This window comes from Neopsephotus bourkii, unplaced genomic scaffold (genome assembly GCF_033783945.1).
Source record: "Neopsephotus bourkii isolate Nb327-2 ecotype Australia unplaced genomic scaffold, CSIRO-AGI_Nbou_v1 NB_1572, whole genome shotgun sequence".
In the NCBI taxonomy this organism is placed as follows: domain Eukaryota; kingdom Metazoa; phylum Chordata; class Aves; order Psittaciformes; family Psittacidae; genus Neopsephotus; species Neopsephotus bourkii.
Window position 1 is genome coordinate 8,049,859 of NW_026902048.1, and position 23,887 is coordinate 8,073,745.

The window sequence follows — 23,887 nt, forward strand, 5'->3', positions numbered from 1 at the left end:
GTAGGGTGTAGACTCACTGAGCTCCTGAAGGCCATTCTAGCCATTCTTTCCATGATTTGCCAGCTGGTTTTCTGCCACAAAATCAAGGTGCACAACTTGGAAAATTACCCATTGTTCATTAATAGCTGCTTAGGGAACCTGCTCATTTTGATGCGCATCAGGCAGTTAATTAGGTTTCTTTTTCTTCCCACATCTCCCTGACTCTTCTTGAGAGACCATGAAACTCTTACAGTAAAACCTGTGTACTTAGCAGCTAGGCAACCAGATCCCCAGCTGTAGTCCAGGGAGCATAGCAAATGGTCTGGAGCAGATCTGTGGAACCACATTGTTCTCAGAGCATTTTCTTTTAAAAGCTGGACATCAAACTTGCCTTTAAGAATTTAAAATTGATGTTGGATCATCTTGAGGACAAGACCCCTGTGCAACAGGATAGGAGGTCTTCCATGGTGAAGATTTGTCTTGAGACTATAGAACATTGGTGCAGTGTTGAAACTGCTGGGAGACAGGAATGCTTCTGCTCATAGTCCAGATTTTTCTCCAGGAATTTATTCTTAAAAAACACTCAAAATCTGGAAGAGCTAAATTTCTGATCAACAAAAAGTTAGTAAAAAATTCTTTGGAGCCAGACTTCCGTCCTGAAAATTAGACAGTTAGAAGCTGATTGATGGCTAACAGTGAAATGTCTTCAGGGAATTTCTTTTATTTGGAAATGCTCTCAATCTGCTGAACCTGTATCAGTATCACCCTTCTGTCCTCAGAACAAACCGGAGTTTTGTCCAAGGAAACATATTTTTAGCTTCGTAGCTTGGCAAGGGAAAGAGATGAATTCATGCAATGCTCTTTTTCACATCTGTGTTTGTTTATAAATTACACTTAATGTCTCCATTCATAAAATAAGAGTTGATCAACCATTGTGCTCATTTTCCACTGATAATCCATTTAATAGTCAGAGGGACATATTTTGTGTCATCTTGAAGACTGTTATATGAAAAATGAATGCTGGCAGAGGTCTAATGAAAAGGTCCTACAGTACTTTGATCTGCCATGTTTTGCTATTTAAAGGAATTTGAGGTTTGATCAGAAAAATAGCTTGTTTTGCACTGAGGTCATGCAAGTGCATGAGTACACTAACGCTATCCGTGGGGCAGCAGCCAAGGCACCCAGTGCAGGGATGATGGATGAGCACCAGCTGCGGCTCTGTCAGCTTGGAAGAGGCAGGAAGGAAGCCACTGGCAGAAATTAAGACAATAGGATTGTGCCAAGTGACACAGTAACCTGCTCAATCCACATGGCTCTGGGGAATAGGACTGGGCTGAATGACAGGTCATTGTGGAAATATAATGTCCGTGTCCTTGCCTACACAGTCAGAGTAATCTCAATAATCTCAAAATGTTTCTTTCTAGGCCAGTTGCATGCCAAAAATAGAAAAAAAATTGCTGTGTTTTCATGATAAAATCACACAAACAGAACTTCATCTTAGGCCAGCAAAATCTGTTGGCCTAAAGCCCCCATGAAGTCCTTCATAGCAAAGTTAAAATAGACATATGGGTTCCATCAGTTCAGTCCCTACAGGAGCATGAATCTCACTCAGGATTTCAGGGAGCCAGTCTGCTGGTTGTGAGTGCTGGCTGTTCTCCTCCCAGAGTTATGTGCCTGTTGGTTAATGAATACTGTATGTCACAGGATGGACAGTGATGGACTGATCTTTCCTCCTTGATGGGAATCTTTCCATTAAGAGTCTTTTATGTGCATTATACAAACCGAGTCCTTTTGTCCCAAAAGCAGTGCATAAGAGGGTGGCAAATAAAGTTAATTAATCACAGCAGCTCATGGAAAAGTCAGGTACTGGGGTGCACTTGGAAAGCCCTTAAGAGGCAATTTATTGGGTCTTTTGATTAAATGAGTTTCTGAGGGCTTATTTGGGGGCAAAGTTCCTTTCTGTGACTTGTGCAACATATTTACCTTATCATAAAACCTAATTGACATCTGACAGCTTCATAGCAGGCTTGGAATTGCAGTTGAAATTCCTCATTTAATGCTCAGGGTTTTAAAAGATAAGGCCATGCTTTCTGTCAAACTGCAGAGGACATGTGATATGAGAAGAGAAAGGAAAAACAACATTCCCTTTGACCCTTAGGCAGGACCTCTTATCTGAGGAGATATCTCCCCCGTACTGGGGGAGTTGATCAGTGACTCTGGTGTGCGCTCAGAGTGTCATCTTTATGTTATGTTTTGTTTTCCTGACCTGCAGTGCCGTATCCACCTTCTGGATAGCCAACCCACACAACAACCTGATAAACTGTGCAGCAGCTGGATCTGAAGTGAGTGCAAAGTTTTTTATTTGGGAACAACCCAGACTGGTTACAGCCCTGCAAGGCTCTTGCTGGAATAAAACCTGCTTCTGTGACACAGACATTTCGAAATGCTGCTCAATCGAGACAGATATTAACGTGGCTGGTGCTCCCAGTGAAAAACAACACTTCTCCTTTTGCTCCACACTTCTTGTCACTTGCTGTTTCTAGAGCTGCATGACTTTAACAAAAGTTCCCAGCCTTTGCACTGGGTGCAGTCTGTATAAATGAAATAAACGTGACTGCAGAGTCCCAGTGAAGTCTTTGGCAATGATTCTGCTGATGGTAGTACAGTAACGGTGCCCTAAAATTTCAATCAGGACTAATGCCAATTCCACAGGAATTCTTGGTCACATCAGGAGCCTTTATTTTCCTACTAAGACAAATAAACACGCTAAATAAGCCTTAAACAAAGAGATATGATTTTCCCCAAACTTCCAAACCTGAATACCTGGATTCAGGCTCCTAGACACATTTTTAGGCAACTGAATAAAAACTATCTGATTTTTAAGATCCTATGCAGTGATAGGAGGATATCAGTGTGTGTGTGTGTGTGTGTGTGTGTGTTAAGTATCTCAAATTCTTGCTTATAGCTTCAATAGATGTCAAAGCTTAACTTAAGGCCTCTTGGAGATATGAGACTGTGAATGTGAATGCACATGCACGTCAAACACTTTGCTGCATATAGCTACACAGGTCAATGCTGCTAGCTGTGATTTGTCCTGAAATCTTCTGGCTTACATCTTATGGCTTTACTGACAGTTCCCTGGGCTAACGTAGACCAGGAAAGAAGTTCAAGCAAAGTCTCAGATGTCCATTTTCTTTCTCAGGAAACAGGCTTTTGGTTTGTTCTGCACCATGTGCCAACAGGGCCATCGGCGGGCATGTATTCCCCCGGCTACTCGGAGCATATGCCGATGGGGAAATTCTTCAACAACCGTGCGCATTCCAACTACCGGGTGAGTCTGCACGCAATGGGAACACTGCCCTCGAAATAAACACCATCTCGCTTCAGCTCTTTGGGTCTGCAAGCGATTAATGCCTGTGCTTTCTTTTTCACTGAAAGTTAACTGCAGGCTTGTTTGTGTCTGCAGATAAAGCAGCTTGCGTGCTGGCACAGGAGCTCTCAGAGTTGGCTAGCACCTGCTTCACTTGACTCTTGGGCATTCAGAGAGGTTCTTCCCTCTGCTCAGGCTGCTCCTCTGCTTCTGCACTCCTAAAATAGTGCCTCCAGGAGCATCTATTGTCAGCTTGTCTAATTATAGACCTCAACTGCCAATGTTAGCAATTAACTGAACAGCTTTTGGAGGGATAAATACAGGCCACTGTGTCTAATTGCCTTCACTTTACTTATTTACCCATAGCATGCCATGTAGTGGGGCTGTGTGGTAGTGTTGTGGGGTGCTTTAGGCTGCAGAAGCAGTTATTAGGCTCATGAGAGTTACTTCAGCTTAGAACAATTGGAGGTAGAGCCTGGAGATGGAAAGAATTGTAGAATATATAAATATACTGTAATATTGCATTTCTCTTTTAGGCTGGAATGATCATCGATAACGGCGTTAAAACTACTCCAGCCTCTGCCAAGGATAAGAGACCTATCCTGACTCTGATTTCTGGAAGGTAAAGTGTTTTGCACAGAAAACAAACCTTTTGATTTGGAAAAGGCTTCTCTACAGCACTGACTGAAAACTGTGAAGTTGTCCCAAAGAAAGCTGACAAGTATCATGGCAATGCCTCTGGGGTGGCTTTTATTGAGGAAAGGTCTTCACTTAGATTTACCACTTTCTAACTTCATTTTCTCTATTCCCATTCCCAAGGACGCCACAGCACTCACATGCTTCCAGTTTGTCCTTCCTCTTTAGCTCTAGCTGAGCTGGCATGGTTGATACATCTGCTCTAGGGTGTTCCGCTAATTTTTGTCCCAATGGGACAGAACTTGCTGCAAGAACTTCTAGGAATAAAAACTTAAAAGTATTTCCTGGGAATGCTACTGATTTTCTTTATTGTTTCAGAACCTGCTTGAACAGGGAGTGCTTATGTAATGCAGCTCATACTTTGATTTCAGATTTCTGTCTAGTTCCAAGTCTGCCACTGTAGTAATAGTTATAGCTAAAAACTCAGAGTGATGCTTTATCCCTCATGCTGTGCACAGCCTCTGTGTGGCATAATGGAATTCTTTAGAAATAGGGGAAGCCTCTCTATAGAATGCATCATATTGGCACACCTACCATGGGCTGGTGGTTTCTGGGAATCCCCCATCTTTCTCTGAAGCTGATCCTATTGAGGAGGCTGATGGAAGCAGGGGGCTTCTTGCAGTCAAGTGTAATAGCATAAGGACTACACTTGCACCTTTTATCTCATTAAAGGTTGTCTCTGGCTTTTAACTTAGTTGCCAATTCCAGGGAGAGAAAAGGACTTAATATTCTCAAGTGTCATAGTTTTATTTCCTGGCAGACCAAGTTGCACCCAACCTGAATTTCCCAACGACTAGGATTTTTTGACAGAAGAAACCATGTAGGGAAGAGAAACCCTCTGAAAATCTCTGCTTAGCAGGGAAGAATGGCAGCTTTTTCCCTTTCCTCTTTTCCATCTCTGGGGTGTGGGTTACCCAGATTGCTTTAGTCATGCACTGAGCAAGCAATGCAGGGGTGGGATTGGTCCTCCTCCTCATGGGAGCCCATCAGCAGCTCAGATATCAGTTATCCCATGATCAACATCACCCCAGTGCTCTGCCTAGTAGCTGAAACTGAAAAGTATTCAAAAGTGACTATTATTTACACTATTTTAATGCTCAATTAATTGAAATTGTTAATCCAATGATAAAAGCAACTGCTAAAAATTAACTTATTAAGATCAGTCTGCGCTGCAAATACCTCAAAATTCTCTTGGGAGCCTGATGCTGGTTTTCCATATAGCTTGGAAAGCTGCCTGCTGCCACAGGCACAGTGAGTGATTACAAAAGGCAATTTGTCCCCTGCCATACAAGGGCAAGAATGACCCTGGGAAGCCAAGCAATTCATAATGCAGTCATGTTTATGCTCAGGGATTACCCACCAGCACAAGTTGCACCTTAGATTATTTGTGTCATTTTCCACTTTTCATGTATCAAGACTGAAAAATCAAATAAATTATTATAGCTGGATTGGCTGGGGCAAACTTGGGGGTTGGTTGGACAGAGCTGGAGAGATTATTCTGCATTCTTCATTAAACATCTGAGTCAAATTCTGTTCCCTGTAGTTTTCCTCCAGTTATACATGGATGTGAATGAAACTGGAATCCATCTCAAAATCTGTATTTAACAATGTCTGGGGAATTCACAAGGGCTGATACTAAATCTTTCTCTGAAAGCAAATTCACAGTGATGAAACTGCCAAAGCAATATTCATGTACTGGAACGCTATCAGCCTGATGCTCAGTTTTAGATAGATATGATGGTTTATTAAGAAAAGCAAAGTGCTATTGAATATCTGTTAGTGATCTGACAGCTTGGCCTTGCTACTTATTGGTGAGGCATGAATTTTAGTCTCTGGACCATCCATTTCTGGCACTGAGTTGGATATTCATCTGTCAGGTTTTCTAAGCCATGTAGTATGATGGAAGATGCTCCTCCAGTAGCAAAGGGAGAGCTGTGCCTCAGGATGTGCTGAGCTCAGACAGCTGACCTCAGCATCACCACAGTGAGCCAGACCCTTGCTCAGATCCCATGGCCCAAGCAGTGGCTGACAGGCAGCAGCTGAGGGCACACATTGCTGTGGTTTCCACTGGTGTCTTTTTTTTTCCTGTATCAGGCCAATATTTCATCATGCTTGAGAACTTCAGAGTTAATAAATCTTGTATGTGTGTCCTGGGTACTGTACAGTAGGAATAGTAAAGGACACACACTCCTGATGTTTGAATTCCTTTCCGCTGCAAGGAAAATTTGGCAGTGGTATTCATTGCCACAGTACAGCCAAGGTTAAGAGATAAGAATGCTCAAAAGGGAAAACAAAAGGATATTTTTCTAAATAACAGGAATATGCTAAAGGATAACAGGGATTAAAAAAAAATATCTTAGACTTTTGGGAGCAGTATTAAACTTTCCATGCTTTCAGCAATATATCAGCAATACAATAATGGAAAGGTGAAAGGAAACTTGGAGTGGGTCTTTACAACTGCCTTGCCTGGACCGTTCTTCCCTTGGCAGATGGGTCTGGCCATCACTGCTGAACTAGACACGCTACTTGGATGGACTGTTGTCCCAGAGCTGCTGCAGAGTTAGCATAAACCAGATGTTTAGTGGGGCCGTGCACCGAGCTAGGCCCCCTTCCCTTTCCAACCCTTCTTCTTTCCTTCTGGTTACAGATACAGCCCACACAAAGATGCAGATCCTTTGAAGCCCAGGGAACCTGCAATAATTGAGCGCTTTATTGCCTACAAGAACCAGGATCACGGGGCCTGGCTGCGGGGTGGAGATGTGTGGCTGGACAACTGCCAGTGAGTTTTGCCTTATTTCAACTCTCAGAGTTCAGCCTGGTGTTTATGATGAGCATAGCTGTGGTTCAAGCTATTTATGTCACTTTGCACCTTTCATATGGCTAAGATTGAAATAGAGATGAAACGTTAAATAAACACAGGCATTATTTTACGCAAACAAAACCTGCTTTGTCTCAACTAAAGATCCCCCAGATTGTTTCTCTGTGTGATGCTGACCAGCATTTAAAAATAGTCACATACGCACAGATAAAAATAACTAAAAATAAAACCTATTTTTTTATACAGGGAAATGAGGTGCTTTGAAGAGAAAGCAGCAAAATCCATCACCTTCTCTGGCTGAGCCTGGTCACAGATCAGTTTTATGTGGCTTACTCTTATGCTGAATAAGCAAGTACTGACAAAGCAGACATAAAACTATGTATCACAGCAGCAAGGGAGAGAGTCTGGGCAAGTGCCTGTTGTGCTCTTTGAAGGCCATTTCCTGCACTGGTCAGAGCAGATATTTGTTTTCCACTTGAAAACAGATGATCTTCTACGGTTTCTTTTGCTGAGACAGGCTCTTGGTATCAACCTCAATGAAGAAGGAGGAAAAGGAAAAAGCTACTTTACGAGGCATATTGTGGTAACTGTAGCAGGAATAGCTATCATGCTGTTATCTGGTGTCCAGTTCCTGGCCATAGCTGCCTTACCTTCAAGTGACCTAAACCTTTTAAAGCAACCAGCATCATAACTGGCTCTAGCAACTGGTTGGGTTGGCAAGAATGAGGCTGTAGCAGAACAGTCAGAAATGCAATACCGAATAATACAGTTTGTGCTTTTTATGAACTTATGAACCAGAAGTATCTAGCCCACTCCATGGCCAGCAAGTGTTGCCTTACAGATCACACTCATCATTAAGACATTTACATTGCTCATGGGGCAAATGCAACATGTGGAGATTGCTAAAAGACCTAGTATTTATCAGTTTCCAGCAGGAAACCTGTAAGTGTATGTGAATTCCAGGAAGCATCATCAAACGGTAATTGTCTTTATAGCCACAGGAGCTTCCATTCCTATTGCTACAAAGACTTATGTATTACATTAGCAAACCAAATATTAATGTGGCGTGCAGTATATGAACCACGGTGTGTGCCGTTGCGGCTGGAAAAGGCAAGGGGAGGCGATACCGTGGGAAGGGCTGCCACCTACAGACAGAAGCAGGACAAAGCTGGGTTTGCTGCAGGCATTTGCTGGTCAGAGCTAGAACTGTCACCATTGTGAAGATACCATCAAGAATGACAAACTATCCTATTAATTGTACGCTTCCTATAAGCAGGAGTCATGGACCAACAGTTGTGATTTATCTCATCTAAAAGCTTGGAATATCAGCAAAATAGGAAAACATTTTAATGTTGGGGTTTTTTTTGTTTTTTTTTTTTAATAAGTAAGATCTGATCTCTATGTCCTGTTGATGAAAGAGAACCCAAGCTCTCTGTTTTTCTAACAGTTCCCCTTATAAAGTTTTTTATATGGAAGCAGTATGTGATACGTGAACATGGGAACACAGAAGTGTGTGTAAGGCAAAACACTATTAAATAATAAAAGCTAGCTGGAGTGAGAGATAAGCATGATATTTTACCTAAGAGTGAAAAGAGCATGGTCATTAGACACAGGGAAAAAGCTTTATGAGACAAGTAAACTATGCCTAGTAATCAGTGGCTTAACCTCAGCAGCAATCAGGTATGTGCCTGCTGCTTCGTGTGATCTGCATATACTGGAAGATGCACCAAAAAAGATCTCCCACAACCAGAGAACAAACCTAGAAAAGCCTGAGCTCCCCCATGAGCACTGCTCAGTCATTCAGCCGTGCTGTCCTCTGCCTCATTGCTTTAGCTATTTCAGTTTGACATGATAAACCAAACCAAACCGAAACCACTTCTGAAGCACTTCTCTTCTCTTTGCAGGTTTGCTGACAATGGCATTGGCCTGACCTTGGCAAGGTAAGTGTGGTGCAGGATGTGCTGCAGCCTGGGGCATGGCTGATGGGATGATGAGAGCACCCCCTTCACCTCCAGCCCTTCCTTCGCAGTGGTGGGACTTTTCCTCATGATGATGGCTCAAAGCAAGAAATCAAAAACAGCCTGTTTGTTGGTGAGAGTGGAAACCTGGGCACTGAGACGATGGATAACGAGATCTGGGGACCTGGAGGTCTGGATCACAGAGGAAGGACCCTGCCCATTGGCCCGTAAGTTCAGCTCAGCACATCAAAGCGCTCACTATTCCCACTCTCAGTGCAAGCTCCAGCCCAATGTGGTTTCTTCAGTGCTGTTCAGTTTAATAACCATTACACGGAAAGGATTTGGTTTCAGTCTCCCGATCCCAAAAATCCTCACTGTGCAGCTGCTGCTGGCAGGTACATACTTGCAGGCTGCCAAGACAGCATCAAACTCCTCTTTCCTTCCCCCTCCCCTTTACAAACAGAGTTGAGAAGGCAGCAAAAAGACTCTGTGCTAGCTGGGCACTTCTGTATATGTGGTCAGCAGTGGTTGAGCAATGTGGCAGTCTCCAGGCAAGCCAGCTGCCAGGAAGGCTCATAGAAACCTTTCCCTGGGTTTGAACTGCCCCAGATGTGGTCACAAATGTCCTCAGAGCCGCTGTTACTATTGCTGCTGTGCTTACAGGAATTTGATGCCTTTGTTAAACAGTCTTGAAATGCCCAGTGAACTTCGTGTGTGGCCTCTTCCTAGAGTTTAGTCCTACGGATTGGGTTGCAAGTGCAATAATGTTTTGTTGTTATTCCTAAAAACACAGTTATCCTAACAGCAGCCCTACAGTGAGCAACCAGCTATGCTGATTTTTTTTCCTGATGTATTATATGCCTCAGCTCTGTTTGTCAATGATACAGCAGGCTTATTATTAACTACAGTAATAATGAAACCCCCATCTGCTACAGCTCTGCTTCTAATATCCTTTATGTATCTCATCCTTGGTGTCATGTATAGAAACTCAGAGAGACAGAACAAATGAAAAGGAGGAGGCAGGTCTTGTCTAAGGGAAGACATTCAAGTGAGGAAGGGATGAAATTTATTTATCATGAGTGAAATGTGAAACATCTTATCTTAGCCTTTTAAGAAGTTTAAGCATCTCATTCACTTAGTGTGGAAAATGGTGTCTTCTTTACCTTGCAGATGGTAAGAGAAAAGGCTGTTAATAAAGGTTCATTAGTCTGCCCCTTCACCTCTTTTCAACCCTATGGATTGTAAGACCTTTTCTTCTTTTCAAATCTATTTTTTATTGCAGCTAAGCTCCACTGTTTCTCTCCAAGTTCCTTTGAAAGATGTGATGGGACTTCTTTTAGCCCTGCCATTACTCAACCCAAGGAGTCTGAGCGGCTCTGATGAGTTTCAGGTTTCACTGCTGCAGAACTCATTTCTGATAGCAGACATGACTTTACTCATTTTTAGGTCAATGCTTTGGCACTGCTTTTAAGTTCCTTCCCTGGAGAAGCAGAGAACAAATAAAGATGATCTGTTCAGACATGAGAAAACTTGAGCTGAACTTGCAAGGATAAGAGGACTTTACAGACCTAAAAAGGAGGAAAATCCCTCCTCTTCCAAAACATGAACTCAGGAGTCATCCTAAGGGATGCAAAAAATGAAAGCAGCTGAGAAACAAGTGCTGTGGGACTGTACATGTCTAGAATACATTCTCATCCTGATGCTATTGTGTCATGACCATGTCTCTCTATCTCCTCCAAATATGTTTTAGAGATTTTCCCATTCGAGGGATTCAGTTCTATGATGGACCCATCAATGTCCAGAACTGCACGTTCCGCAAATTCGCTGCCCTGGATGGCCGGCACACCAGCGCCCTGGCCTTCCGCCTCAACAATGCCTGGCAGAGCTGCCCCAACAACAATGTCACCGACATTCATTTTGAAGATGTTCCTGTGAGTTATCCTTCTCAGAAAGGCCTTTTCCCTTTGGCTTGGAAGGGGTTGTGGGCAAAAAAGGCAGTAGCAGTCTTTAGGAGGAAACACGAGATCTTCAAAAGGTTTCTTATTGTTTTTAGGAGAAGTTTAACAAAGAGGGCACAGCTAAGAAAGACAATATTGAATGGATGACATAATAGAAATCCAGTTCTCCGACAGGTTTGCAGGAAACCAGAAGCAGGCATCAGTTTCAAACAAAATAATGACATTTAAGTGAAAATAATTTCCATTTCTGTATGTCTCAGAAACTGTGAAACAGGGAGAAGAGTCTGAACCTTTATTTTCAACAGCAGTATAATACTAAAGCAACAACACAAAGAAGTCTCTTATGGAAGGTCTAACTCACCTAGAAGCTGAAATGCTTTTTGGAAACAGCCAGTGAAACTGAGCCGATACAGAGTAGTTCTGCATCTCTGCACACCAGGGTAATTCCATGGCCTCCAGTTCTCAGACATAAGTGAGAGCGGAGCCCAACCAAGAAGGGTCTGCCAAACTTTGAGTTACAATATGAACTTCTTGGTGCTGGTCTGAACCTGTCCTGGGGTCTGTGTTTTTGAGTTATTTTTGTATTTGATTGCACAGATATGTCCTAACTGGTTTGCTGAGGTTCACCCCTAGTAGCTGTAAATCCAACTGCCAAACATTGAAAACAAATAAATAAATACATGTGGTTGGGCCTGAAATGATTTGGGCTGCTTAACTTTATAATTAGCAGACTTGCTTCAATGTCAGGAAAAGTGCTGACTAGCAATCCCTGTGCCAAATGGGATGGGAAAGGCAAAATTCCCCTAGAAGTTTTTGTTGGTCCTTCTCTCACATTGCACCAGGCAGGCTGGTGACATGACATTTATTTATGCTGGATAAAAATATCATTCAGAAGTTGCTTCAGCAGCCATTTCCCACGGGAGGTTACTGATTATTCCCAGAATCATTGTGGGTTTGTGTGGCTTTAGAACCTTAAAAATATATTGGGAGACAATGTGTGAAGTGGCTGTAGTGAAATCATGCCCTTTCCTGAACCTTCCTCCAGAATTTTAAAACAAACCTCATAGCTGAGGCTGAAATACTGTTTATTTCACCCTGTCCCACATAGTCAGAAGGGAAACCTGTGTCTGCTCTGTCTGACAAATCAAACACACCTTTTAAGTGTGTGACCCAGCTCTACACTGACTTAAGGCTTAACAAAGAGACAGCATGCAGGCAGAGACAATCCTAATATGCCTGTACCAAACAGCACTGATGTTCCAGCCAGCTAACAAGACCAGCTCAGTTCAGTTGAAAATTATTTTGGTGCTTCCATCTTTGGATGGTCATTTTCAGAATTTCGTTTTATTACCACATAAGTGCTATCTCAGAAGACTTACAACCCCAGCTTTATCTGGAGTCGTGGGGTTGAGCCATTGAACATCAAGCCTACAATGTCTCAAAGCTGAGCATCTAGAATCTGTGGCCATTTAAAGAGTGGTGATGTTAGTGCATACACAGATTTCTTCATGCACAAGTTGACACAGAAACTCAACACTATTTCTTGTCCAAGCTACTTTTCAGTGCCAAATAAAGTCAGAAAAAGGGTCCTTTGAGCCACTCTAGTGACCACAACCATCCTTTGCTGTGTACTCTAAGTGATGAATTCATTTGTGGAGATGTAAATGTATTTTGCTGTTTTGTTTAGATTACCTCAAGGGTCTTCTTTGGAGAACCCGGCCCCTGGTTCAATGGTCTGGATATGGATGGTGATAAAACATCAGTTTTTCATGATGTGGATGGTTCTGTATCAGAGTATCCAGGCTCATATCTGATAAAAGAAGATAACTGGCTAATCAAGCACCCTGACTGCATTGACGTGCCTGACTGGAGAGGTTCCATCTGCAGTGGACACTTTGCACAGGTAAAGCTGCTTATCTTGCAAATATTGTTATCCCTTTATTTTAAATTTGGCACTGTAAAGCTTAACCTTTAGACAGGGCCTTTCTTCAGGGTGCTCAGTGTGTGTTTGTCTGCACAGGTGGTTTTGAACATGAGGATACTGTGGTAAATTTTCAGATGCTTTGGCCTTGACTGCTAACAGCGCTAACAACTTCTGCCTGAACTCCCTTACGAGCTCCATGAGCATTAACAGATTAATATTCATAAATCTATGGGCTGTCAGCTAGTTATTTTTCCTTGATTTAAGGAGGGAAGTGTTACCCACAGTGTGGTGGGAAATGTGCTGAGCAGTCAAAATTAGACTTTGGCTGTCATGATCTTTCATCCTGTTGTGTAACCACCGAACCATTCTTCCTACTGCACAGGCTCCGAATGCTGCTGCCTTGAGAGAGTCCTCACTTTCCTCTGAGTAGTGCTTGTTTTTGTCTTGGGTGTTGCAACTGTTGGGTTTTTTCCCTGTGTAGTGCCACTAAAGCCGATTTCCAACCACTGGGCTGGTTTTCATGTTTCTGAAATCCAGACAGAAGGGTCTTTGTTCAGCAGAAGTCAGATGTCTGAGGCAGATACTGTCCCGCTGCTGAGGGTTGCCACTAACACTGAAATACTTCATCCCTACTGCAGGCCTCTTTGACTGGCCCACACTCTGCAACTCAGTGGATGAGGAAAAGATCCTTCTTGTTTTTCTGAAAACAGTTTGCTTTGTTGAAAAGGGAGCCTAAAAAATTGAATATAAGTGTACGGCATACAAGTCACTGCTGAAGCCACAGGCTTTGCACCAGTTCACATTTATGGAGTGGCTGCGCCTTTAATGCTTTGCTGCAGTTCATTAAAGCCTTGGTGATGTGTTTTTTCACCTAGATATACATCCAAGCCTACAAACCAGCCAACCTGAAAATGAAAATAATTAAAAATGACTACCACAATCACCCACTCTACTTGGAAGGGGCTTTAAGCAAAAGCACTCATTACCAGCAGTATCAGCCAGTTATAACTCTGAGGAAAGGCTACACTATCCACTGGGACAAGACAGCCCCTGAAGAGCTGGCCATATGGCTCATCAACTTCAACAAGTGAGTGATCTGACCTATTTCCAACATTCCAGGCCAGTAATGTAACTGTACATTTTTAATGGGTGAGGTTATCACCTCATGAGCTCTTCCAGAATGAACATGCTTGTTCCAGGAAGTCCATTGAGTTCACCATCTTTCCATTTGACATCCCAGATTCCTGTTTCCTCCTCTGGGAAGCCCTTCGAGATAACATGGTTCATTTTTAGAAGCCTAGAGCTAATTCAATCCTGGTGCACGGAAGTCACAGGTGTAGGAGTCAGAGGCAGATCCAACCCATGGCTGCTATGTCTAATTTATATTGCATAGATTCATCCCAAACCACTACAATTTTAACTGGCCAGGAAAAAAAAAAATAAGTTACATTTCAGAATGAATTATGTAGTTTGGCTTCTAGCATGCTCAGGAAAATAATAGTCATGTGTAGACTTGTTATAATGTGGGTCTTTGCTATTTTTAGGAATGACTGGATCCAAGTAGGGTTTTGCTATCCTAAAGGGACAACATTTTCCATTCTCTCAGACATCCACAATCGTCTCTTGAAGAAAACATACAAAACTGGAACCTTCTACAGAACCTCTCAAATGGAGAAACTGGAGCACAGATACCCTAACAAAGGATATTACTATTGGGATGAAGACACTGGGTAAGGAAGCAGGCCTTGCCAATGGGCACACTGCTATGGCAAAGCTGCTGGACTCATGAGCTGTTTGTCTAATGCCATTAATAGGGACCACAGCAAAACCAGAAAGTCTTTCTGGGAATGTGACCAGGGCTTAATTTTCCTGGGACTCACATGGCTGCCAGTCACTCACAGCCTGTGCTGCAGTGCCAGTTACTGTGGGAAATGCTTTGCCAAGTGAATAAGAATTAGAAAAAAAAGACAAAAGCAAAGTGTAGACCATGAAACCAAGCTGGAGATACACCCACCCCTTTCTGTTTTGAACAGCAATGATTTATAAACACCACGACAGGGATGCACAGAACCTAAGAGTGTGAAGCCTGTTATTTTCTTTTAAAGGATTAAAATGATGGGAAAGAAAGACAGACCTAAAATACAAAGCATTTACTTCTACACAAATGTATCATTACAAGGGGAGTTCAGGTGTCATTTCTGTCTTAAGTTCCCTGACCTCCTCAAACTGTTTCTGAGATGTGTCCCCTTCTACTTGCATGTGGTATGTTGAGAACTATAAAATGTGGATGTTGGCACTGAGGGTTTGCAATGCACATTATTGCAGGGCATTAGTAAGGAGTCACCAAAACTGGGAGCTGGTAATTTTTGCACAGAAGTCTCAAGAATGCTTCTATCTTTTCTCTCCTACCTGCAGGCTGCTGTTTCTGAAACTTAAATCTCAAAATGAGAAGGAGAAATTTGCTTTCTGCTCTGTCAAGGGCTGTGAACGAATAAGGATCAAAGCTGTGATCCCAAAGACGGCTGGCATCAGTGACTGTGAAGCCATGGCCTATCCGAAGTACATTGAGACACCAATAGTGGAAGTGCCAATGCCTAAGAAGCTCTCTAGTGCACAGCTGGTAAAGTAGTTGATTTCTTATCACAGAATTATTGCCAGTGTAAATCTGTAGTTCTGGCACATATTGTGCCCACAGACATAGAAGGACTTTGTGCCAGGTTCAGGATAACCTATGCCTAATTTCCTGAAATGGTTCAGGCATGTGAAAGAGTATGAAACAGATTCTTGCATGTGCAGAGAGCACAGGTCGTCAAAGGACAGAACCACCCAAGACTCTGTTGTGCTGTGCTGTGTTTAAAAGCACAGAGTCAAAAGTGATGAGCTGGAAGACAGGTTGGTCCAGGGAATGTGATTCTGGATTGAAACAAGGTTCCTTGTCTGGCCTCCAGTTCCTCCAGGCTATAAAAGCAGCAGTGTCAGAGAGCGGACAGCATAGTTGAGTGTCTCGTTCATATAATGCACACCACTGTTTCTTATATCCAGTAGAGTCTGGTTCTGGGGGAGGGAGGGCGATATTTATCTGGCTTGGGTTCTTTTTCTTCCACTTGTCACCCTTGGAGCAGAAATGTACAGCAAAGCCTCAGAGAGTTTTGTGTCAGCTCTGAAAGGTGAGAATCACTTACAGACCGCCACTTGGTAAAACAATTTAAATGATGACAGGATGAGCAGAGAGGTTACTGTGGTGCCCAGTCTCATTAGCAATGTAATTTGGCAAGTCAGGGCTTATTATGTAGCTTTTTGTTGATTGAATTTCAGGGTTTAAAATGCTTTCTGAGGTGCAACGTTCAGGTAATGGACAGTAATGGACATCCTCACCAGAAAAACTCTTATCTCTCTTTTTTTGTTTTTTTTTTTTTTTTTGTAAACAGAAGACTAAGGACCACCTACTAGAAGTGAAAATAGAAACTTATAAGAAACAGTACTTCCACCTAAAGGATGACTTTGCATACATTGAGGTGAGCAAGGTCCTCTTTGTAAACTATACAGGACAAAGTTCTAAGATACTCGCTTCGTTGTTATGGAAAACCTGCTTACAAAGTCACCATGGATAGTTAGATTCAGATCACTTCTGCTTTGTATTTTGCAAAAGACCAGATAGGGCTGTAACTTCCACTTGCTATTAAAAATACAGGACAGCTTGACCTCAAAACTCTGGAATTCTGCCCTCTGGAATTCTGACTCAAGTCTATCACTGTTTCTTGCAGGTGGTTGTTTGCAATTGTGTAACTATGATAGATCAGGAGTATCTTTTCCCCTACGCAGGTTGACGGTGTCAGGTTTTTCCTCACTGATGAAGGTATCCAACTGGTTGTGATTGATGGTCATCATGGAAAAGTTGTTGATCGAGCAACAGTCAAAAACTCAATTCTACAAGGAATCCCAGCACAGATAGAAAATTATGTCAACAACATCAAAGACCAGTGAGTAAATAACCTGGTGTTCCTAAGGTGCAATGTACAAGAATGCTGTAAAACACTCTTTTTCCTATTTTTTGTCACCCAACATGGGCCAGACTGACCGGGCTAACAATGTCCTTTTGTACCTGTCAACTCCAAGAGTCCAAATGTGAGGAGGACAATCAGGAAGCAGGATCTGTGATTTAGGAACTGATCAAGCCTAGATAAACCACAGAGCTACATTTGATTAATAAACTGCAGACCTACATTTATGTTGTGGGTTATAAACAAACTGCAGACTTAAATTCACCAAGTGCTTACTGGGACAGATGTGCACAGTTTACATATTTCTGTTGCCTGCATGCTCTCCCAAATCATAGCAAATTCCGCTAATAAAATACATTCCTCGTTGCACATGTTCCCTGCCCAGACCTAAGGGCTGGATGCTTTTATTCTTTACTTCTGGGGAGCCAGAAATACAGTTTTGCAAGTGGGTGGTAAGTAGCCAACACATGTTCCTTCATCCTGGAGGACAGCAGCTTCATGTGCCGGAATGAGAACAACATCAAAAACCATTTAACCAAAGGGGTTGTTCTTGTATTTGTTTGTGGAGTGCTATTTGGAAATGAATATATTTCATTGTTATTAAACCTGGTTTTATACATAACATGCAATACCAGCATGATTGCTTTGTTGATGAATTATCTGAAACAGCTGTGGGCAGATAAGAAGGATATTGTTCTGGTATTTATTTTAGAGGCTTGGGGAAACTTCAGCATAGTGCCATGCAGGTGGACACAGATGTATGTCTTCCGTCTCAAGTAATTCTGAAGATTGCAAAACCCACACTGAGTAGCTACTGCAGGAAAGCATGGTAGTTGCTCACTTTTCTTTCATAAAAAATACCAAAGGGCTTTTCAGAGAAACCAACCTCCCCTTTGCAAAAATCCCATCTCAATCCTGTCTAAATCCAGCTTCTGTCTTCTTCTTACTGTAGAAGATTGAATTGTAATTAGTGTTTAGGTGTATTCAAGTCTTTCTGAGCCTCATTGTCTTCTCTGAATTAGTGTTAGAACAGGATTAGGATTATGAGCAGAAATTGACCCAACATGATTAGCACCTCTCAGGTCTCTCTCAGCTGTGTCTCTGACTGAACCCATAAATTACTGTTCTTCTTTCACCAAAAGACTTCTTTCACCCAGACCAATCCCTGCAGGCTTTTTCCAATTTGGTCACGGGTGAGCTTCAGCTACAGCCATAAAGCATCTTTCGTCCATTTGCTGGATGCAGGTGTTGTTTGGATTCAGATGCGGAGGACTGTACAACCAGCAGCCTCTTGTCACCTTTCCCAGTGCCACGCGGAGCATGGACTGTACAGAGGTGGTGCTAACAGAGGGGAAGGAGCCCCACCACCTTATCAGCCTCCTGTGAAGAGACTGCTAAAGCAACTTTCAGATGTATGGATTTGGGGATGCAAGGTGTTTCCAGCAATGACAAGCCTGTTCAGTCATTTAAGCAGCCCTTTATGGGCCAAATTCCTTTTTTTGTTTTTAATAAGTCTATTATTCTGATGAGTTTCTCAGGGATAAAACCCCAAAACATCTGGAATTTATTTTAAACTTCCATAGCAAGAAAGGTTTAACAGAAAGCAATGATTTTAGTGAACTGAAGGAATCAGACAAAGGTGATTCAGCATTTGCAAAGTAGTCAAAACCAGCCTGTCGCTCTTGTAAGCATGGGAGCATTTTAACACCTCAGGTTTATTCGAGGAAAAGTCCTGATGATTCTTAACTCTTTTGCTTCTCTTCTTCCTCTACTGCCACCCGTTGCTATTTATCCCTGAACAGTTCTAGTTCCAGCTGAGGTGTTAAGAGGTAACTGCTGCGCTCAGGGCTTGAGCTCTGCAGGAGTTGTTGCCTAATTAAATATAGTGACTTGTGTCCACTGTGAAGCTGGAAAGCAGACCCAGCAAGGCTCTCATTCTGTAGGATTGCAAATGCCATTTGAGTCAGGGAAGTTTTGTTCATGGAAACCCTGCGAGGTGGAATGAAATAATTCACCTAAGCAAGTGTTTGCTCAGTAAGTGTCATGCAGCTTTAACTAGGAGGTGAACAAAGATGACTTAACTGCACTTAACATCAAAACTCCACTGCACACACTGGAGTGTAGCTCTTCCTCCATGGCCTTTGAACTACTCATTAGAGGTGTTTATGTATTTTGTTGGAAGTAATGAGCTTAACTTCACTGAGTATCTTGTGGTCCCCCCAAAAAAAGTCTCACTACATGATTATCTCTTCATTTTTGATTTGGGGTTTTATGCTATCCAGCTAGAATTAAGCTTAGGCAGTTACTAAGTCTTACCCAAGCAACTACAGATTTGCATTAGCTTGATGCACTACCCTATGGTTTTTGCTTATCACTTGGTATTTGTAGAGAACCCCAAGAATTTTGAGGTGAAATACAGTACATGCAAGTAAAACAGTAATAGGTATTATTAGTAGTAATAATAATAAAATAATAAAAATAATAAAATTTGTAAGCAGAAGTCCAATGAAAATGAAGGAAAAGCATCAAGCCAGCAAAAAGTCTTAAAGAAGTTAATTTCTTCATGTTTAATCTGCTGCTGCTGAAAGAACAAGAGGTTACTTGAGACTTACTAAGAGCATGCGAGGGAGAGCATGTTCATTTCTGAGCAAAGCAGGATGGAATTGCTGGTTGGAAACATTTAAATAATTCTAGAAAACAGTGGGATTTTTTTTCTTTTTTTTTTTAAAAAAAGCAATTCTCTCTGCTTTCTGATGGGTTTATATGACTAAACTGTTAGAAAGCTTTGTCAAAAGCCATTGAAGCAGAAGCCACTGTAATTTGTGGGTGTCTTTGAGTCACACAGGCAGGAGTTACCAGTGCTTAAGGCAGACAACCGAGGAAAGTGTTGTGACTCTTCATCTGTTTATAAATAGCTTTGTTTCTTTCAGCTCCATCGTGCTGATGACATCTAAAGGAAGATTCATTTCAAGAGGACCATGGACTAAAGTACTGGAAAAACTCGGAGCAGAAGAGGGGTTTAGATTAAAAGGTAACCACTTTTCAAAACTGCAGTTCTAAACCCCTTTGATCTATTCCCCTCCCATGGTTCCAGCAAAGGGACCTCTTTTCTGCTTCTAAACTTTGCCTTGCTTGTTTCTATCAGCATGTGCTCAAACATCCTGGGACCAGTCATTTATTTATTCGGTAAGGTTGTACCCACTGCCGCTTTGGATAACAGCGCTCAATTTAACGCTGTAGATGGAAAAAGTGCTCTGGCAGTTGTTCTTATAAGTAAAGAATTCAGGTGTTTGATTTTCCAGATATATTTTAAATAAAAAGGCATTTTAATAATAGGAATATTGGACTTTTTTCCTCCTAAATGCCCCAAAACACGATTTTTTACTTGTCCGAACTTATTTTTAGCTGGTTTTCTCTTGAAACAAAATTCTGACTTGATGGCACAAAGCATAGTGTTTTCAAAGCATCACATATTTCACTAAAATAATGCTTTATGTGTGTGTTGCTCTGATCAGCTCTTAACTGTGAGCTTTTGTCACGCTGTCCTGTGTGTGTGTGTGTGTGTGTGTTTTACTTGCTAACTTAGGTATTGCCTGTTGTTCTGTCCCTTATCATCCCCTAACCTTTCCCAAGCAGGTTTTGAGTATAACCACCATGCCAATAATGATACCTTCAATAGATAGCTCAAGCTGCTTGCTAGGAAGGGTTTTTTCACGCTCTCTTTCTCTTCTGCTATGTACCACACATTGTTAATTAAGGGAAGCATATAACATGTAAATAAAAATTTAATTAAGCTTCATTAGGAAAGTATAAAACCTAGAGAATTTATAACTGGCAAAGTTCGTGTGCATTTGTATGCTCCTGTGCACGTGCTCCCATCCAGCTATCGGCTGTAGCCGTACACACAGGTGGTTTTCTGGTGCAGCTCTGACACATCCCTAATCTATTTGCTCTGATTTGCAGAAAAAATGGCTTTTGTCGGCTTCAAAGGCAGCTTCCGCCCAGTATGGGTGAAGCTGGTCACTAATGAGGACTCGGCTAAAATCTATCAAGCACTGCCAATTCCTGTGGTGAAGAAAATGAAATTATGAGGACACACTGCTCTGCCTTCTGGCTGCCAGCACTGCCCCGTGGGATGGACTACTGACTGCTCGCCGCAGGCACCTCGCCAGCCTGCTCCAGAGGTGTAGCGTTTTGTTGTTGTTGTTGTTGCTGTTCAAAATGAAACCTTACTGTAGCTAGAGTGGCCACATGTGACAGACAAGCCTTCCTCTGTGATCAGTGTACGTTCTGTGATCACCAGCTCCTCGCCGGTTGACTTGCTCACTGATGCCGTGTTGACTCTTGTGTTACTAAGCAAGGTTTGATCTGGTTTACAAGGTACTGGTTTTGTCAGCACCCCTGTGACAGATTAATTTATGTGCTGCCTCTCGAAAGGGGAGTTCTAGGTCTAAAGGCCATCAAGGATTGTTGATTTTACCAGCCTCTAAGTTGTCCAAACACTTTTTATTCCTAGTGTAACTTGTGCTAGCTAGTGTAATTAGCTGCCAGTTTAAAGATTGGTTGAAAATCTAAGATAGAAAGAGTATATTTGAATTATGACTTAGACACTGGGAAGCATAACTGGACAGTAAGAATTTATCCTAAAGCTTCTGTGATGTTTGATCATGCTTTTTGGGATCTGTATTGAACATGCTAACCCACGGCACATAGTTGGGGAAGAAATGAGAGAGGAGCGGGTAAAACTTGCCAGTGGAAACTGATGAAACCACATATTTCTGCTTGCTCAGATAATCATATTTCTCCTATGGATCAAGGTTTTTAACAGTGGTTGCTCAAATAAGATGTTTTCCTTCAAAAAGCAGCAGGAAAGCAAAGTCAATTTGCACATGTATTTTCTCAGCTTTTCCCATATTGTCCCTACATATAATAATATTCAGGATCAGTCTGGAGTGTTTGTGGTAGCCAGTCAAAGCCATCCTGTTCCAGGCTTCCAGTTTTTAATTGGGAACACTGGGACTTACCTTATTCAGCCTCAGATAGGGTGAGCAACCCTCGCTTTTCCAGGGAGGTCAGAGGGAATAGGACCAGACCACTCTCCTGTGCGTTGCTTTCTGTTCCTGTCCTTAGGCTTATGGGTATGAGTGTCTTGGTCCTGCTGGAAGGGTTACAAGAGATCTGGATGGAAGGTGGCCGAGGTTTTACCAGGCAGCTGAAGAATCAGAGTGGGAATCCCCATACACTAGTTTGATGTTTGTACATCGTTTTCCCCTTCTTCAAAGCAGTATCTGGATAATGAAGGCAGATTAGCGTGGATCAGAACTCCCATGGGGACATCTATTGAAGCTGCGAATTTATATATTATTTTGTAAAACACTGTAAGCAGTTCTGGTGTTCAGTGATATTTCTGTCTGTGGCTCAGAAATGCCATGAAGGTGTCTCTGAGGGCTGTGGCTATTGTAAGAAATGTAAGGGTGGGGGTAAAAGACAGGATGTCGAGCTTTTCAAAGCACACAGAATATCAGTTTTGCCAATAATATCTGGGTTTGTTTTCCCCCTTTGTCTCTGTCTGTCCCCATTGGTACAAAATTCGTTCTAGTTGCTGATGGTTACTTCATTTTGCTGTGGTTTAATGAATTCATGTAATTAAGTTGCCTTTTTCCCACAGTATCCAAAATATTATCTTGCAGCTAGCATGAAAGAACAAGGATTTTGTGTCATTCCAAAGGCTCATCAGGTTTGCAATCTGTAAACCTGGTTTGGATAAATTGCTCTGAAAGTCAAAGCAGCCCTGAGCGAAATTGATATAGTATTGTAAGTTACATTCCCCTCAAGCCTCTCCTGGGTTTTGAAACTGGAAATGTTCTTTTCAGCCTAATTCTATAGTTGTTCTGAACTCACTGAATGTCATGTGCGTTGTATTTAGGAGAAGAGCTAAGCTTTCCCTCCCTTACTTCTCGACAAGAATCTGTCCATGAAGGCTCTTCAGGCATTTGTGCTGTTTCCAGAACGGATGGGCAACACTTGTAAAAGTCAAGTAAAGCGAGTTGTTTTTTCCTCCGAAGGCAAACAGAGTTAGGTCCCTGAATTCGAGCAAATAGACTAAACCCAAGTTCCTTGAGTACGTTAATTTGAGTTGTTTAAACCTCTTCACTGTCCTTAGGCAATTCTGTTGATACCATTGCACTGGTGTTAGCGGAACACGCTTGCTCCCAAAAGATGGACCAAAGCAGGAGTATTTCTTTCATGAGCACTTGAAAAAATGGTGGGTGGGCAGAAAAGCCAGCCTCAGAATATACCTGGGTTGGGATACGGCTTTGTATGACACGTAGGGTACGGCTTGCCCTCTGTGGTGTCCTGCTTCACTGGGCCATCAGCTGTTTCTCTTCTCCTGCTCCCTGTAAGCGCATTAATTCCCTGGGAGGATTATACCAGGTGGCTCTATTCCCTAGGCAGGTTTATTCAGCTCCTGTGGCATGCTGCCTTCATGAAGTGTAGCATCTGATTTTACTATTTCGGGTATTCTCAGGGTGAAATCATAAGACTTGGCTCTAGGAAAAACTTTTTTATTTTTCTTTCCTAAAATAAAATCTCATCTTATTCAAAGAAGAAAACTTTTAAGTGGCTTGTTCTATCATGCAAATCTTGTCACATGGGGCCTGTTGGAGCTAAGGTGGGTCTCACGCTGTGAATACGGAGTACGGGATCACTGCAGTCTGTAAGCATGAGGGACAATAGAGCATCATAGTGGGGCAGTCACAGCTGGGAAATGCAGAGGGCTTCCGTTGGTCCTTATGGGATGAAGTCAATGTGTTGCTCTGAAGACAGAATGAAGCCTACCACCGTCACCAGTCAGCAATAGTTTTGTGCCATAGGATTACTTTTTAATCTTTGACTATTCTAGGAATTGCACATGCACATTTTGACTAGTAAATTACCTGACTGCTTGTTCTCTGTACACCTTGTACAGTCCCTGCACAAGCTGCAGTTCCCCTCTTTGTAAGTTTTTATTACTGCAGATGTTTCTATGTTTGCCTACGCAATTGCCATTGGTAGAGTGGGGGGGGTGGTTGTTTGCAATTTGTTTGTTTGTGTATTTGTTTGTTTGGATGTTTGGGGGTTTTGCCTGTGTTTGAATGCTTGTTTTACCTGTCGCCGAAACAGCTGGTCCTTTTTCGGAGTT

The 23,887-nt window shown here is 42.3% G+C and overlaps 1 protein-coding gene across 2 annotated transcripts in view; it reads left to right on the forward strand.

Moving 5' to 3' along the window:
* Positions 1-21,246, forward strand: part of CEMIP (cell migration inducing hyaluronidase 1) — a 52,706-nt gene extending 31,460 nt beyond the window's left edge. For both annotated transcript variants that reach the window (XM_061371383.1, XM_061371384.1), the window contains exons 14-28: positions 2,252-2,321; positions 3,182-3,310; positions 3,886-3,971; positions 6,693-6,824; positions 8,768-8,803; positions 8,893-9,048; positions 10,572-10,752; positions 12,467-12,682; positions 13,579-13,790; positions 14,248-14,433; positions 15,119-15,323; positions 16,132-16,218; positions 16,526-16,683; positions 19,635-19,735; positions 20,668-21,246. In XM_061371383.1, coding sequence (XP_061227367.1) covers positions 2,252-2,321; positions 3,182-3,310; positions 3,886-3,971; positions 6,693-6,824; positions 8,768-8,803; positions 8,893-9,048; positions 10,572-10,752; positions 12,467-12,682; positions 13,579-13,790; positions 14,248-14,433; positions 15,119-15,323; positions 16,132-16,218; positions 16,526-16,683; positions 19,635-19,735; positions 20,668-20,795 — 2,083 coding nt within the window. In that variant the 3' untranslated portion in view covers positions 20,796-21,246. The remainder of the gene's footprint in view (positions 1-2,251; positions 2,322-3,181; positions 3,311-3,885; positions 3,972-6,692; positions 6,825-8,767; positions 8,804-8,892; positions 9,049-10,571; positions 10,753-12,466; positions 12,683-13,578; positions 13,791-14,247; positions 14,434-15,118; positions 15,324-16,131; positions 16,219-16,525; positions 16,684-19,634; positions 19,736-20,667) is intronic.
* Positions 21,247-23,887: the final 2,641 nt, after the last annotated feature.